Below are 14,716 nucleotides of genomic sequence, written 5' to 3'. Positions count from 1 at the left end.
ACACTTTAGTCCATCAGATGTCTTAATCCATATGACATTTTAGTCCATCAGAGAGATGTTTTAGTCCATTGTGAGACAGTTTACTTCATTAGAGAGATGTCTTGGTCCATTAGAGAGAAGTTTTAGTCCATTGTGAGAAGGTTTAGTCTCTCAGAGAGATGTTTTAATCCATCATGAAACAGTTTAATCTATTATAAAGACACTTTAGTCCATCAGATTTCTTGAGCCATCCAACATTTTAGTCTATCAGAGAGATGTTGCAGTCCATTAGAGAGACACTTTAGTCCATTGTAAGACAGTTTACTCCATTAGAGAGATGTCTTAGACTATTGTGAGGCAGTTTAGTCCAGCAGAGACACATTTTAGTCCACTGAAACATTTTAGTCTATTAGAAAGAGAGATTTATTCTATCAGAGAGATGTTGCAGTCCATCAAAGAGACACATTAGTCCATTGTGAGACAGTTTACTTCATTAGAGAGATGTCTTAGTCCATTAGGGAGAAGTTTTAGTCCATTGTGAGAAGGTTTAGTCTCTCAGAAATATGTTTTAATCCATCATGAAACAGTTTAATCTATTATAAAGACACTTCAGTCCATCAGATGTCTTAATCCATCCAACATTTTAGTCCACCGAAACATTTTAGTCTATTAGAAAGAGAGATTTAGTCCATCAGAGAGATGTTGCAGTCCATCAGAGAGACACATTAGTCCATTGTGAGACAGTTTACTCCATTAGAGAGATGTCTTAGTCCATTAAAGAGAAGTTTTAGTCTCATTGTGAGACAGTTTAGTCTACTATAAAGACACTTTAGTCCATCAGATGTCCCAATCCATCTGACATTTTAGTCTATCAGAGAGATGTTTTAGTTTATTGTGAGGCAGTTTAGTCCAGCAAAGAGACATTTTAGTCCACTGAAACATTTTAGTCTGTTAGAAAGACACTTTAATCCATCAAAGATATGTTTTACTCCATCCTGAGACAGTTTAGTCCATTGTGAGAGTTTATTTTTCGAAAAAGGGCATATTGTCCAGGCTGCTAAATAATTATTGCAATATTTATCGTATTCATCACATCGTCTTAACATTCACTTGTGCTGCAGAAATTAAAGAAATAAAACAATTTCAGTTCTAGCACTCTGAGACATTTCAGTCCATCAGAAATATGTTTTAGTCTATTGTGAGGCAGTTTATTTCACCAGAGAGACATTTTGGTCCATCAGAGACACGTTTTAGTTCTAGCCCTTTGACAGCACTGCCATCTGGTGGCCAACATGGCCAACTGCCTCACGAAAACCGAAACTAAACCACTACCAGCAAAACTGTGCACCAGGAATACAAACATCTAAATAAACAAATAGTGTTACCTCCGCACACACATCGGTTTGGAAACATCATGAATTTTATAACACTGATAATATTTCTTAGCCGCATTCGGATCAGTTCCTGCCTCCAGCGTTACTATTGGCTGGTATTTGTCCGCCTTCTCACTACGATTGGTTGGAGGTGATATTTATATTCAGGGGTCCAATCAGGACCCGGTCTGACCAGTTAGTATAGTGGGGAAGGGGCGGAGTTTGTTAGAAGGGGATGCGGTGAATATCCGGTTATCTTCGGTGCTAAAGCTAATGAAGATGGCAGGATGGTCGTGTGATCATCATGGAGGTGTCCGAGAAGCGGTATGAGATGGGAAAACCGTGTGCGGGTTGAAGGAGGCGCCGCTGTCTTGGATCTCGGATCGCGGATCTCAGCTGCTATGGATCATGTTTACACGCTGCTCATGCTGATTGTTTCATGCTCAGGTCTGTAACTCACTTTCATTCATCCCTTCAACCCTACACTTCACTCCAACATCCGATCTCAGACCCTACACTTCACTCCAACATCCGATCTCAGACCGAACACTTCACTCCAACATCCGATCTCTGACCCTACACTTCACTCCAACATCCGATCTCATACCCTACACTTCACTCCAACATCCGATCTCAGACACAACACTTCACCCCAGCATCCGATCTCAGACCCAACACTTCACCCCAGCATCCGATCTCAGACCCAACACTTCACCCCAGCATCCGATCTCAGACCCAACACTTCACCCCAGCATCCGATCTCAGACCCAACACTTCACCCCAGCATCCGATCTCAGACCCAACACTTCACCCCAGCATCCGATCTCAGACCCAACACTTCACCCCAGCATCCGATCTCAGACCCAACACTTCACCCCAGCATCCGATCTCAGACCCAACACTTCACCCCAGCATCCGATCTCAGACCCAACACTTCACCCCAGCATCCGATCTCAGACCCAACACTTCACCCCAGCATCCGATCTCAGACCCAACACTTCACCCCAACATCCGATCTCAGACCCAACACTTCACCCCAGCATCCGATCTCAGACCCAACACTTCACCCCAACATCCGATCTCAGACCCAACACTTCACCCCAACATCCGATCTCAGACCCAACACTTCACCCCAACATCCGATCTCAGACCCAACACTTCACCCCAACATCCGATCTCAGACCCAACACTTCACCCCAACATCCGATCTCAGACCCAACACTTCACCCCAACATCCGATCTCAGACCCAACACTTCACCCCAACATCCGATCTCAGACCCAACACTTCACCCCAACATCCGATCTCAGACCCAACACTTCACCCCAACATCCGATCTCAGACCCAACACTTCACCCCAACATCCGATCTCAGACCCAACACTTCACCCCAACATCCGATCTCAGACCCAACACTTCACCCCAACATCCGATCTCAGACCCAACACTTCACCCCAACATCCGATCTCAGACCCAACACTTCACCCCAACATCCGATCTCAGACCCAACACTTCACCCCAACATCCGATCTCAGACCCAACACTTCACCCCAACATCCGATCTCAGACCCAACACTTCACCCCAACATCCGATCTCAGACCCAACACTTCACCCCAACATCCGATCTCAGACCCAACACTTCACCCCAACATCCGATCTCAGACCCAACACTTCACCCCAACATCCGATCTCAGACCCAACACTTCACCCCAACATCCGATCTCAGACCCAACACTTCACCCCAACATCCGATCTCAGACCCAACACTTCACCCCAACATCCGATCTCAGACCCAACACTTCACCCCAACATCCGATCTCAGACCCAACACTTCACCCCAACATCCGATCTCAGACCCAACACTTCACCCCAACATCCGATCTCAGACCCAACACTTCACCCCAACATCCGATCTCAGACCCAACACTTCACCCCAACATCCGATCTCAGACCCAACACTTCACTCCAACATCCGATCTCAGACCCAACACTTCACTCCAACATCCGATCTCTCACTCTACACTCCATCCAAGATATGATCTCTCACTCTACACTCCACCCAACATGTGATCTCTGACCATACACTCATTCCAACATCTGATCTCTTACTCTACAGTCCACCCAACATCTGATCTGACCTTACACTCATTCCAACATGTGATCTCTGACCATACACTTATTTCAACATCTGATCTCTGACCATACACTCATTCCAACATCTGATCTCTTACTCTACACTCCATCCAAGATCTAATCTCTCACCCTACACTCATTCCAACATCTGATCCCTGACCGTACACTCATTCCAACAACTGATCTCTGACCCTACACTCCACCAAACATATGATGTCTGACCCTACATTCAACCCAACATTTGATGTCTTCCCCTACACTCAACCCAACATCTGATCTCTGATCCTACACTCAATCCAATATATGATTTCTAACCCTACACTCAACTGTACAGAGCAATAATATGACATACTACAATCCACCTTTCTGCTTGCAGTTTTGTGTGGACATGTCCCTGCCCCAGTCAACCTCAAAATCGAGTCCCACCGCTTCATTTACCTGCTCACGTGGCAGGCTGGACCAGGGTCTCCTTCAGAACTGCAGTACAGAGTCATCTTCCGCGACTATATGTATGTAGTTCACTGCACACTGTATTGTTCAGTCTATCAGAGTAGTAGTCCGTCGTCAGAGGATTTAGTCTATAAGAGACACTGTAGTCTGTGAGACATTTTGTTCCATTAGCGAGACACTAATAATAAAACAGTTCATTCATCAGAGAGATGCTGTTGTTCATCAAAAAGACATTGTAGTCCATCAAAGACAAATTTTAATCCATCAGTGAGACATTTTAGTCTAATACGGAGATGCTATAGTCCATCTTAAGACTGGTTTATTCATTAGAGAGATCCTGTAGTCCATCAAAGAAACATTTTAGTCTATCAGAACTACATTTTAGTCCATCGTGAGACAGTTGAGTCCATCAGAGAGACATTTTGGTCCATCATGTAGACAGTGTAGTCCATCATAAGTATAGGTCAGATTTTTGGAAATGTTTTTATTAATCGCCATTGGCCAATTGTGCTGCAAACTAGGCCAATTTTTAGAGAAGTGCGAGAACTTTAACCATATAAAGCAAGCAGAGTTCACACCTGCGGCGATCAACGGATTCTTGTAGCTTTTTTGCAAAGACAAGAGCACGTCCAATTTTAATTTTTTTTTGCCAATGAGTTCAACCTCTGATTCGACATGCAGAATCGGCTGCAAAACAGCTGACGGCGTTCGACTCGAGCCGACGGTGCGGAACAAAACTAAAGCCGATCAACATATTGAAAAACCCTACTGACATTCCCTGAAAACCGAATGTCAGCACCAGAACAACATTTTAGTTCTTCAGAGATGCATCTATTCCAGAATGAGACAGTTTAGTCTATAATGAGACAGTTTAGTCTATCAGAGAAATATTGTGCATGATGATACAGAGAGATGTTGTTGTCCATCAGAGAGACACTGTAATCTATCATAAGACAGTTTTCCATCAGAGAGATGTTTAAGTCCATTAGAGAGACATTTTGGTCCATCACAGAGATGCTGTATTCCATTATAAGACAGGTTTATTCATCAAAGAGATCCTGTAGTCCATCGGAGAAACACTAGTCCATCACAGAGACATTTTAGTCCATCATGAGAGACATTGTAATCCATTGTCAGACACTCCAGTCTATTAAAGAGGTATTTTAGTCCATTATGGAGACATTTTAGTCTGTCTAATCTGGTTGTGTTTGTGCGATTGTGCAGACATAACTGGAAGATGGTGGACAATTGTGCAGCCGTGCGTTTCCCATTGCTTTGTAACCTAACTGATGTGCTCCCCAATCTGGAAACGACCTACTACATCAACGTTACAGCCGTCTCAGGAAACAAGACGTCCACACCTTCTCTTTACCCTTCTTTTAATCCAGTCTCTGATAGTAAGTGTCACAATTTGACAAACTTTTACCGTATATCCAATGTAAATATTTGAGGTACTAATGAAAAATAATAAACCAATGTTTATTTCATTTCATTGCCTCCATAGCGGAACTTGAGCCTCCACCACTGCAAGTTTTACCATGTAACTTATCGCTGTGTGTGCATCTTCACTCTCCATCTGAGAGACATGAAACGGTGTATCAGAAATTTGACTACCAGCTTAATGTGACCAGTGAGATAGGACATCAGGTGGGCAGTGCTGTTTCTAACATTTGCATGACTCTTATTATTTAGGAGGTGGTGTTCGTTCAGATGTTATCTTACAACACAAGCAAATAAGAATTGAGTTAAAAATTTTAATGTGGATACCTTAAAAAATTAAAATTTTCCTCAGAAATATATAAAATCAGCTCAGTAGCTAGGATAACTAAGAAGATGTCCATCCCCTTTAGAACGCTTGAACATTACCACAGAAATCCTGTCAGGTTTGCCAATTACACACAGCTAGCTAGGAATAAACTTACAGGGACTTATTTAGTCCATAATAAGTCAGTTTGGTCTATTGAAAAATTGCTTTAGTCCATCAGAGAGACAATCCATCAGAGAGAGGTTTTACCTTATCATGAGACAGTTTTGTTCATTGTAAGAAAATTCATGTCCATTAGAAATACATTTTAGTCCATTGTGAGACCGTTTAGTCTACGATATTCCCCAGCCATGATTCGCTTTGGTGCAATTATTTCTGAATAACCTACAAATCATCTTAGAAATCTTGTCAGATTCGTCCATGTTTAACAACTAGCTGGTATTACTAGAAAGATGCCAATTTTCCTCACAAATCTTTAGCATTACCTCAGAAATCCTGTCAGGTTCGCCCACATTAAGCACCTAGCCAGTATTACCAAAACGTTGTCCATTCCTCGTAGAAAACTTTAACATTATCTCATTAAATCCTGTCAGGTTCGCTCATGTTAAGCACCTCGCTAGTATTACTAAGATGATGTCCATCCCCTTTAGAACGCTTGAACTTTACCACAGAAATCCTGTCAGGTTTGCTAATTACACACAGCTAGGTAGGAATAAACTTACAGGGACTTATTTAGTCCATCATAACACAGTTTAGTCTATTATAAAGGTGCCTTAGTCCATCAGAGACATTTTAATCCATTAGAGAGATGTTTTAGCCTATCGTGAGACAGTTTAGTTTATTGTGAGACAGTTTAGTTTATTTGAAATACATTTTAGTCTGTTGTGAGACAGTTTAGTCTACATTATTCCTCAGCCATGATTTGCTTTGGTGCAATTATTTCTGAAGAACCTACAAATCATCTTAGAAATCTTGTCAGATTCGTCCATGTTTAACCACTAGCTGGTATTACTAGAAAGATGTCAATTTCCCTCAGAAATCCTGTCAGGTTCGCCCACGTTAAGCACCTAGCCAGTATTACTAAAAAGTTGTCCATTACTCGTAGAAAACGTTAACATTATCTCATAAAAACCTGTCAGGTTCATGTTAAGCACCTCGCTAGTATAACTAAGCTGATGTCCATCCTCTTTAAAACACTTGAACTTTATCACAGAAATCCTGTCAGGTTTGCTAATTACACACAGCTAGCTAGGAATAAACTTACAGGGACTTATTTAGCCCATCATAACACAGTTTAGTCTATTATGAAGGTGCTTTAGTCTATCAGAGACATTTTAATCCATTAGAGAGATGTTTTAGCCTATCATGAGACAGTTTAGTTTATTTGAAATACATTTTAGTCTGTTGTGAGACAGTCTACATTATTCCTCAGCCATGATTCACGTTGATGCAATTATTTCTGATTGGAACGTTCAAATCATCTTAGAATCCCTGTCAGCTTTGCCCCTGTTTTGCATATAGCTAGTACTACTATAAAGATGTAAATTTCCCTTAGAAAGATTTAAAATTACATCAGAAATCCCATTAGGTTTGCTTATGCTAAGCACCTAGCTAGTATTACCAAAATGTTCTCGTAGGGAGCTTTAACATCACCTCAGAAATCCTTTCAGCTTAGCCAATCACACACAGCTTACCATGAAAACAATTTACAAGGAAATAATTTATGATGCTAAAATGTGGTTAATTGTTCATTATTGGTTTAATAAATTACAATATTTAATTGTATAAATCTGCTTTAGGACACCATCCATTGTTGAGTTCAATTACCGTATTTTTTCGGACTATAAGCCGCTACTTTTTTCTCACGTTTTGAACCCCACGGCTTAAACAACGAAGCGGCTAATTTATGAATTTTTCCTGGGTTTTTCCCGGTTTCACAAACTTCAAGCCAAAAAACTGAACCCATAACATTAGACCAATGAAATTTCCGAATGGAAACGAAAAAACGCACCTCACCTGTGTTCTTAGCTGCACGGCTTCGGGAGAAAAAACTTCCATCGGGTGATTTTTAAACGACGATGCCAAAAGATAAAATCCCGAGAGAAATAGTTGTGAAAGGAAGGAGGAAGACAGTGAACAATGACTTTCTTGGTCGGCTACTGTTTAGATACAAGCCGTTGTAACATGTTGAGTCTGGGTGAAGGGAGAGCTCGCTTCTGGCAGGCGATTCCCAAAACACCGCTATGCTCCTAAAGGAAGCGCAACATATTTCACCCGTTACACCGTGTGTAACGTGTCTTTTGTTAAAGCCCGTATAAAGTTTCATTTGTGTAGACAGGTGCGGCTTATTTATGTTAAAAATAAAAATATTTGTAAAATTCAGTGGGTGCGGCTTATATATGGGTGCGCTTTATAGTCCGAAAATTACGGTAAGTTAAATTGAATTGAATCGTTCATAACATAACATTTGTTGAATGAGGCATTATACAACCTGTGTGAAAACTGAATGTGTGTGTGTGTGTGTGTGTGTGTGTGTGTGTGTGTGTGTGTGTGTGTGTGTGTGTGTGTGTGTGTGTGTGTGTGTGTGTGTGTGTGTGCAGTTCACGAAGAATATCAAGGGGTTGTACAGTGTAAACCTAGAAGTGGTACCAGGGCAGGTGTACTGTGTGTCAGTGAGCATCAAAGGTCACAAAAGTGCTGCTTCTAAACCAGTGTGTGTGTCTGCACCTGTTGGCAAAGATAACAATAAAGGTATGTGCATTCCCTTAAGGTTTATTCTTTTAAATATATAGGGAATATAAACAGGACTGCCTTGTTGACAGCTGGACTGAATTTCCAAAAATATAAAACTTATAACAATACATTTATATAAAAAACTGTACACTGTGATGTTTAGTCCATCAGAGAGAGAGAGTTTTGACCATCACAGAGATGCTGTAGTCCACCAGAAAGACACTTAAGTGCATAATTAAGAAATTTTAATCCATCAGAGAAATCTTGTAGTCCATCGAGTGTATATATGGAATACGGTTCTGTTATATTAACATTAATAAATTATTTCAGCCCCTCTTCTTTTAACTTTCTATTGTCCTCAATACAATAAAAAAAGAGGAAATTACACACGTCAATATAATTCTTACTATTTGCAAATCTTGTGCAAATTCTTTCAGTTCCTGTTTCTGTTTTTGACATAGGGATCTGGGTGTTTCTATGTCTGCTGGTGCTGGTGATTGCAGTGATTGTTGGACTTTGGGTTTCAAGAAGTATCATGCTCTTCAAAATCCCTCCTCCGTTCGTTCTGGTGAGACTCCAAATCCGTTCAATTCCACGTTCGTTTGTAGCTGGAAAGTGGGGCGTTAATGAACAAGTGTACGATTAAAATGTTTAAATAAAGGGGAAGGTGGTTAATGCATTGGACTTGGCATTGGACTTTGAAGCTGAATGTCACGAGTTCAAAAACACATGTGTACCGAATGCAATCCTTTTTAACGCGCGGAACATAAAATCCGAGTTCCCTCACGAACGTATTAAGTGGCGTACCGCAAGTTCGTTTAGTCTCCGCCTCGCACTTTATGCGCAGTTTCACCACGTTTTTTTATTATTATTGTTATTATTAAACATGAAAAGATACACGACAAAAAAAATCGTACTGTGGCTACTCACTCCGCACTGAAAATACGTCTAGCAATATGGATTCTTTAGCATTTGAAAGGAGAAAATCCTAAACAATTCTGAACAGTTAGGTAGAACATATCTTTAGTAAATTTATCTATTTCATTAAATCTGCTGTGGCGACCCCTAGTGGGAGCAGCCGAAAGAAGAAAAATAAAATTAGTATTCAATTAATTTTATTTGCTCCATTTTAATCTATAACTCAATTTAATCAATATAATAGAAGTGATTTATTCTATTTTTATACATCTTATTTTTTATAAAATATTATTTTATATATAATTTAACCAAGCAGGCATTTTATTAAAAATTTTTTTTAAATGCAAATGTTCCTAAATGTAAATAATAATAAACTGCTTTAATAAAAATTTGTTTTGCATACAAACCAAGGTACATACCGAACCGTGAATTTTATTGTATCGTTAGACCCCTAGTACTTATACATTTAAAGTAATGCTTTTTTTAATAACGGGATGGTTTTTTGTTGTTGGTTTTTTTTGCATCGGAAACTATGTAATCCTCGTCAGATTTCGAGCTCGTTGCTTGCCAAGATTTAACATCTTGCTGTTGCAATTGTGGCTGCGAAACCACAGCGTTTTTTTTTTTTTTTCGTTTTTTTTTCTTCAGAATTACTCACTGTGTTTGTGCAGCAGGACTGCCTGGTTGTTTATATGTCAGAGGTCTAAGAATGCAGGATACGCTCGTGTCTCTATGTCTTCGTTCGTCATTTTGTTTTGTTTTTGCATGAAGAAAAAGGAGCATTTATGCATTCTGTGTATGAGGGCCACAAAAACGTGTGTACAAGTTGGATCGCACAAATGAATACGTTGTATAGGCAAATGTATTGGGACACCTGACCTGAATTGTAAGATGTCTTGGGATGTGTGGCAATAAGATTTTTTGACAGATTTTGTCAAGATAAATCTTCTAAATGCACTATATAATATTACTATTCTTCTTCTTATTATTATTATTATTATTATTATTATTATTAGTAGTAGTAGTAGCGGAGTAATATTATCATGCCTCTTTTTTTTTTCACTTCTCTTGTGGAAAGTGTAAAAAGTCTTTTAGTTCTGGACCACAAAAAAAATATTTTTTAATATATTTTAAAAGAAATGTTTTTACATCACAATTCTTCTTAGTAACAATTTTAAAGATCAACAGTTGACTTTTTTTATTTATTTAACAATTTTAATGAAATAGTTTTACATTTGTTAAACCCCATTTGGGTAATACAGATGTGCATATGTGTATGTTTTTTTTTACATTTAATATTTCATTTTTTTTTTTTTTTTTTACGATACACTATATTTCCAAAAGTATTGGGACACCTGACCTTTCCTGTTATATGTGATTTTTTTTTTTTTTCCAAAACTGGAGGCACTCAATTGTACAGGACGTCTTTAGATGGCGCAATAAAAAAATTTTGCATTCATTGAGCTCGGAAACCCGAACCTGTTCCAGCATGGTGATGCCCCTGTGCACAAGGTGAGCTCCTTGAAGATCTGGTTTACATGGTTTGGAGAGGAAGATCTTGCTGCTATATAGCTTTGATCTCATCCCTACTGAACACCTTTGGGATGAATGTGAACGCTGACTGCACCCCAGGTCTCCTCACCTACATCAGTACCTGCCTTTACCTGCACCCAAAATCTAGTGGAACATCTTCCGAGAAGAATGGAGGGAATTTTCGGAGCAAATTGGGACTAAATGTGGAATGCAATGCTTAAAAATCACATACCGTACTTATGACCATGTGACCCAATACTTTTGGAAATATAGTGTATGTTCTCCATAGCGCTTAGATAGGTGTTTAAATCTTGTGTCTTCCATTACGAGATATATGAATTCTTGTGTGATGGTTCATCCAGGAAAGGTCATCATTCCTTCATGCATGTGCTTATGACTTCATGTTTCATGAGAATCTTCCAGCTCCTTCATGCTGCTGACTGAAATCATTGTCACTTTTCCGAAGCTCTATAGTTCCCACTTCTTTTCAAATGGCACAATCTAGATAAACAAAATGCTGCATTATATCAAAAATCTAACACAAAGATCATTAAATTGTACTCAATTGTGCTTCTGCTTCTCTTCCCAGAGTTCCTTTAATGCCCCGTATGAGGTGCAGATGTTTTCCTTGCCCTCTGTGGAGTCTCTACACCACGTTTCACTGGACTCCAAGACCTGTGAAGATGTTCCGCTTAATGAAGAGGTGGACCAAGAGAAAGAGGATGAAGAGGTAGTATATGAGGGACACAGGGGTTGTGGAAAAATCATTGAAGAAACAAATAGTTCTTTTCCAAGTTCCCCGGAGTTCCATACTTCTGATCCAGCTATCGAAACTTTGAAAGAGGTCTTCAAAACACCAGACCTAATCACGCTTTACTGCGAGGAAACAGCTCTGCAAATCCCAAGTGGCATCCTCACAGCACATGTCTCTCCCCCACCAGTCCACTATATGGATAACAATGATTCCGCTTTGCTCGGGCATAAAAAAGAAGACGAACTCAGACAGGAGAAGGAGGTGGAAGACATGGACGACATAGATCATGTTAATTTCTTCTCCTTGACCCTGCGAGGCCATAATTCAGAGCAACAAAATGAGAGCGAGAAAGAAGAGGACATCGAGACTGGGAACGACGCGAAACCTTTATGTATGCTGGGGCCAACAGAACCTGCCATGAATTTTCGGCCAAAGTATTCTGAGCCCACAGAAAAAAACATTTCATATTCTGAAGATGAGGAAGATGAGGATGAAGAGGAAGCTTTCTCTGGATACATGATGCGGAGCTAGAAGCAGTGTTTTCTTAAACAAAAAAATCTTTGAGGAAACTGTGGGTGTGAGGCATTAATATACAATTAACACCTAGAGTTTCTGTAATTCCACATATCTGCATTTGCTTCATATTTTTCATAAGTAATTCACCAATCGAATGATTATTCCTTCTCACAACGATGACACGTTCCATTTACAAATAGAGTTTGACTTTCAAACAATGGAAAAAAGGTCCTTTCTTACCATTAATTTAATCAACTCGACAGGCAGGATTTATCAGCCCCAGTTGAACTGTGAAAATCTCACGTTTATATAAATCACTTATATAGAAAGGTATTCAGACTCTTATACACTTACAATATACAATTTCTCAAATTTATCCCTGTGCATTAGGAAGAGCTTGAGCTCAATCAGATTTTGTTTTGTGAACAGCCATCTTTTTCAGATTTCTCTGCAGGTGTTTCCTCGTAGCATATTGGTGCCACCACCATGCTTTACTGTAGAGATGGTATTAGGCCGAGTGAATGAGACTGATTTTTATTTGTATTTTTTTTTTTCCCCCCATACCCATTACAAGTGCGACATGGTCAGCCGCATGGGGCGTCCAAAAAAAGATTTAAATTTTTACCGCACCCACCACCCAGAGAAGTTCCCTCACTCGTACACTCAGAAAGGAGGGGACAGGGGTTTGGCTGACCGTCATCGCAGCCTTCAGGGTTTCCAGTGGGAAAACTGATAAGACCTGGATGTTACGTCATCATTTTGGAAAAATTATGAATGACAAAAAAGGTCCAAACCTTCAGGAGCCCAATTCAGGAAAAAAAGAGGAAAGGAGTTAGGGGGAAACGTGCAAAAGATAATCGTGTGTATGCAGCTCTATCACTCATCTTGTTATGAGGGTGGTAAAGGCTAATGCAATTTATAGTATGTAGTTTATCAAAATGTGTGTAGCAACAAAACATGCCGGACGATGGTATCTAATTAGCACGTCACTGACCGGGGATCGAACCCGGGCCGCAGCGGTGAGAGCGCCGCATCCTAACCACTAGACCACCAGGATTAGGTAAAAATGATAATACGAACATTATTGCCATAATTAATCATAGTACTTTGGATACCCAAGTACGCTTGAAGGCAAATACTTTGGTTCTTTTACTCAAGTGGAAGTTTAAAGGGACACTTTTACTTTTACTGGAGTCATATTTTACCTCTCCTGTTTTTGCCTTCTAATCTTAAACCGTAAATTTCGTTCAGCTTTAATTTCATGTATACACAATATCATGTGTGCAAATAACTAACCTGACTGGAACTAACTGTATTTTTCCTTTGCGCATGCTGTAAAGCATTATCGACTCTGACCATGCAGAAGCTTTCAGGTGCTTCCATTTTAAAGGTGTATCCATTATGGATGTTTTGCTATTATCTTCTTTAAGTTTTAATATTGTATTTATTGTTTCTACTGGGGTCAGAGTGCAGCATTAGCCATGATACAGCACCCCAGGAGCACAGAGGGTCAAGGGCCTTGCTCAGGCCGTAGCTCGGCGAAACCAGGCCTTGAACTTTCCAGTAAAGGTGCTTCATCATAGTCATGTTTTTGATTCCACACAGCTTGTCATGTCTTTTATCACCTCATTTTTTATTACGTTTAAGGTTACATTCCACGCACAAATTCTTTCTTTTCACATTATGCTAGTAGGCTGCCTTCAAAACTTTCAACAGTGTGTTACAGTCCACCTGGAAACATGTTGGCTTATGTTGTGAAGCTTCAGGATAATACACAGCAACGAATTAGTGTTTGCCTAGTCAAATATCATAATTACAGTACTTAATACTTTTCATATATATCATGTATGCATTTTAGGCTCTGATATGCAAAAGGCAGTATTTTCAGGTATTCCTTCCGGACAGTGTTTTCGATCAAATCTGCATAGACAGAATGACAGAATTCCAAGTTCCCGCTTCCTATTACCGAGTTAAGTCGAATGCAGCGTAAACGTTTTCAAAGACGCTTTAGTCTCTGGAATGGCGTAATGTAGTTACATTTTCACTTCATAAATCAAATATTTCATAATATCACCGATTATCAATGTTGCATGAACTGACGACAGTATTTACCTTTTTTTACTTTATTACTGCATTTTTTTGTTTTCTAGTTATACAGTATGTGCCAGATGTCTTCTGTACGTCCGTTTCATTGTGCCGTCTTCGCGCTCTTGCGGCGTTATTTTCATTCGCTGATTGTGGACCTTGTTAAGTTTCGACTGTATTCTTGACTGGAACTCGGTGATAAGCAGAAAGGCTGTTTGTTTCATTTCAGGCTATGGTGTATTACACTTCCTAGGAAACATACCATATTACCAACTGAATATAACAGCGCCTACGCTGTTGATGATGTCTGTTTGCCAATATGCTCGTGTATATATTTACATTATTTTTAAATCTGTTTGTATTAGTATTTCAAGATGTATGTGTATATATATTTTTCTTTATGGTACAATATTTTTGGAATAAACTATAAAACAAATGTCCATTGGGAACATGTTTTTATGTCTGGATTGTGCAGGTC

General features: G+C 39.6%; 2 protein-coding genes and 1 long non-coding RNA gene across 3 annotated transcripts; all 3 read left to right on the top strand.

The window, feature by feature from the left end:
* Nucleotides 1–1,558: 1,558 nt before the first annotated feature.
* Nucleotides 1,559–8,506, top strand: crfb2 (cytokine receptor family member b2). Its single transcript, XM_083537822.1, has 5 exons — nucleotides 1,559–1,799; nucleotides 3,861–3,993; nucleotides 5,159–5,331; nucleotides 5,439–5,581; nucleotides 8,300–8,506. Exons 1-5 carry the CDS (start codon nucleotides 1,679–1,681, stop codon nucleotides 8,489–8,491), a joined length of 762 nt encoding a protein of 253 aa, XP_083393948.1. The 5' UTR covers nucleotides 1,559–1,678; the 3' UTR covers nucleotides 8,492–8,506.
* Nucleotides 8,507–8,871: 365 nt separating this feature from the next.
* On the top strand, nucleotides 8,872–12,196 carry LOC310724060 (uncharacterized protein). The gene is made up of 2 exons (XM_083537827.1): nucleotides 8,872–9,000; nucleotides 11,473–12,196. The coding sequence occupies exons 1-2, from the start codon at nucleotides 8,968–8,970 to the stop codon at nucleotides 12,166–12,168; spliced, it is 729 nt and encodes a 242-aa protein (XP_083393953.1). The 5' UTR covers nucleotides 8,872–8,967; the 3' UTR covers nucleotides 12,169–12,196.
* Nucleotides 12,197–12,202: 6 nt separating this feature from the next.
* Nucleotides 12,203–14,678, top strand: LOC310724100. Its single transcript, XR_014532936.1, has 2 exons — nucleotides 12,203–13,123; nucleotides 13,180–14,678. It is a non-coding gene; the product is annotated as an uncharacterized lncRNA (long non-coding RNA).
* Nucleotides 14,679–14,716: the final 38 nt, after the last annotated feature.

The sequence above is a fragment of the Silurus aristotelis genome (assembly GCF_946808225.1).
Source record: "Silurus aristotelis genome assembly, chromosome: 3".
NCBI lineage: Eukaryota > Metazoa > Chordata > Actinopteri > Siluriformes > Siluridae > Silurus > Silurus aristotelis.
This window is presented reverse-complemented; position numbering and strand designations above follow the sequence as displayed.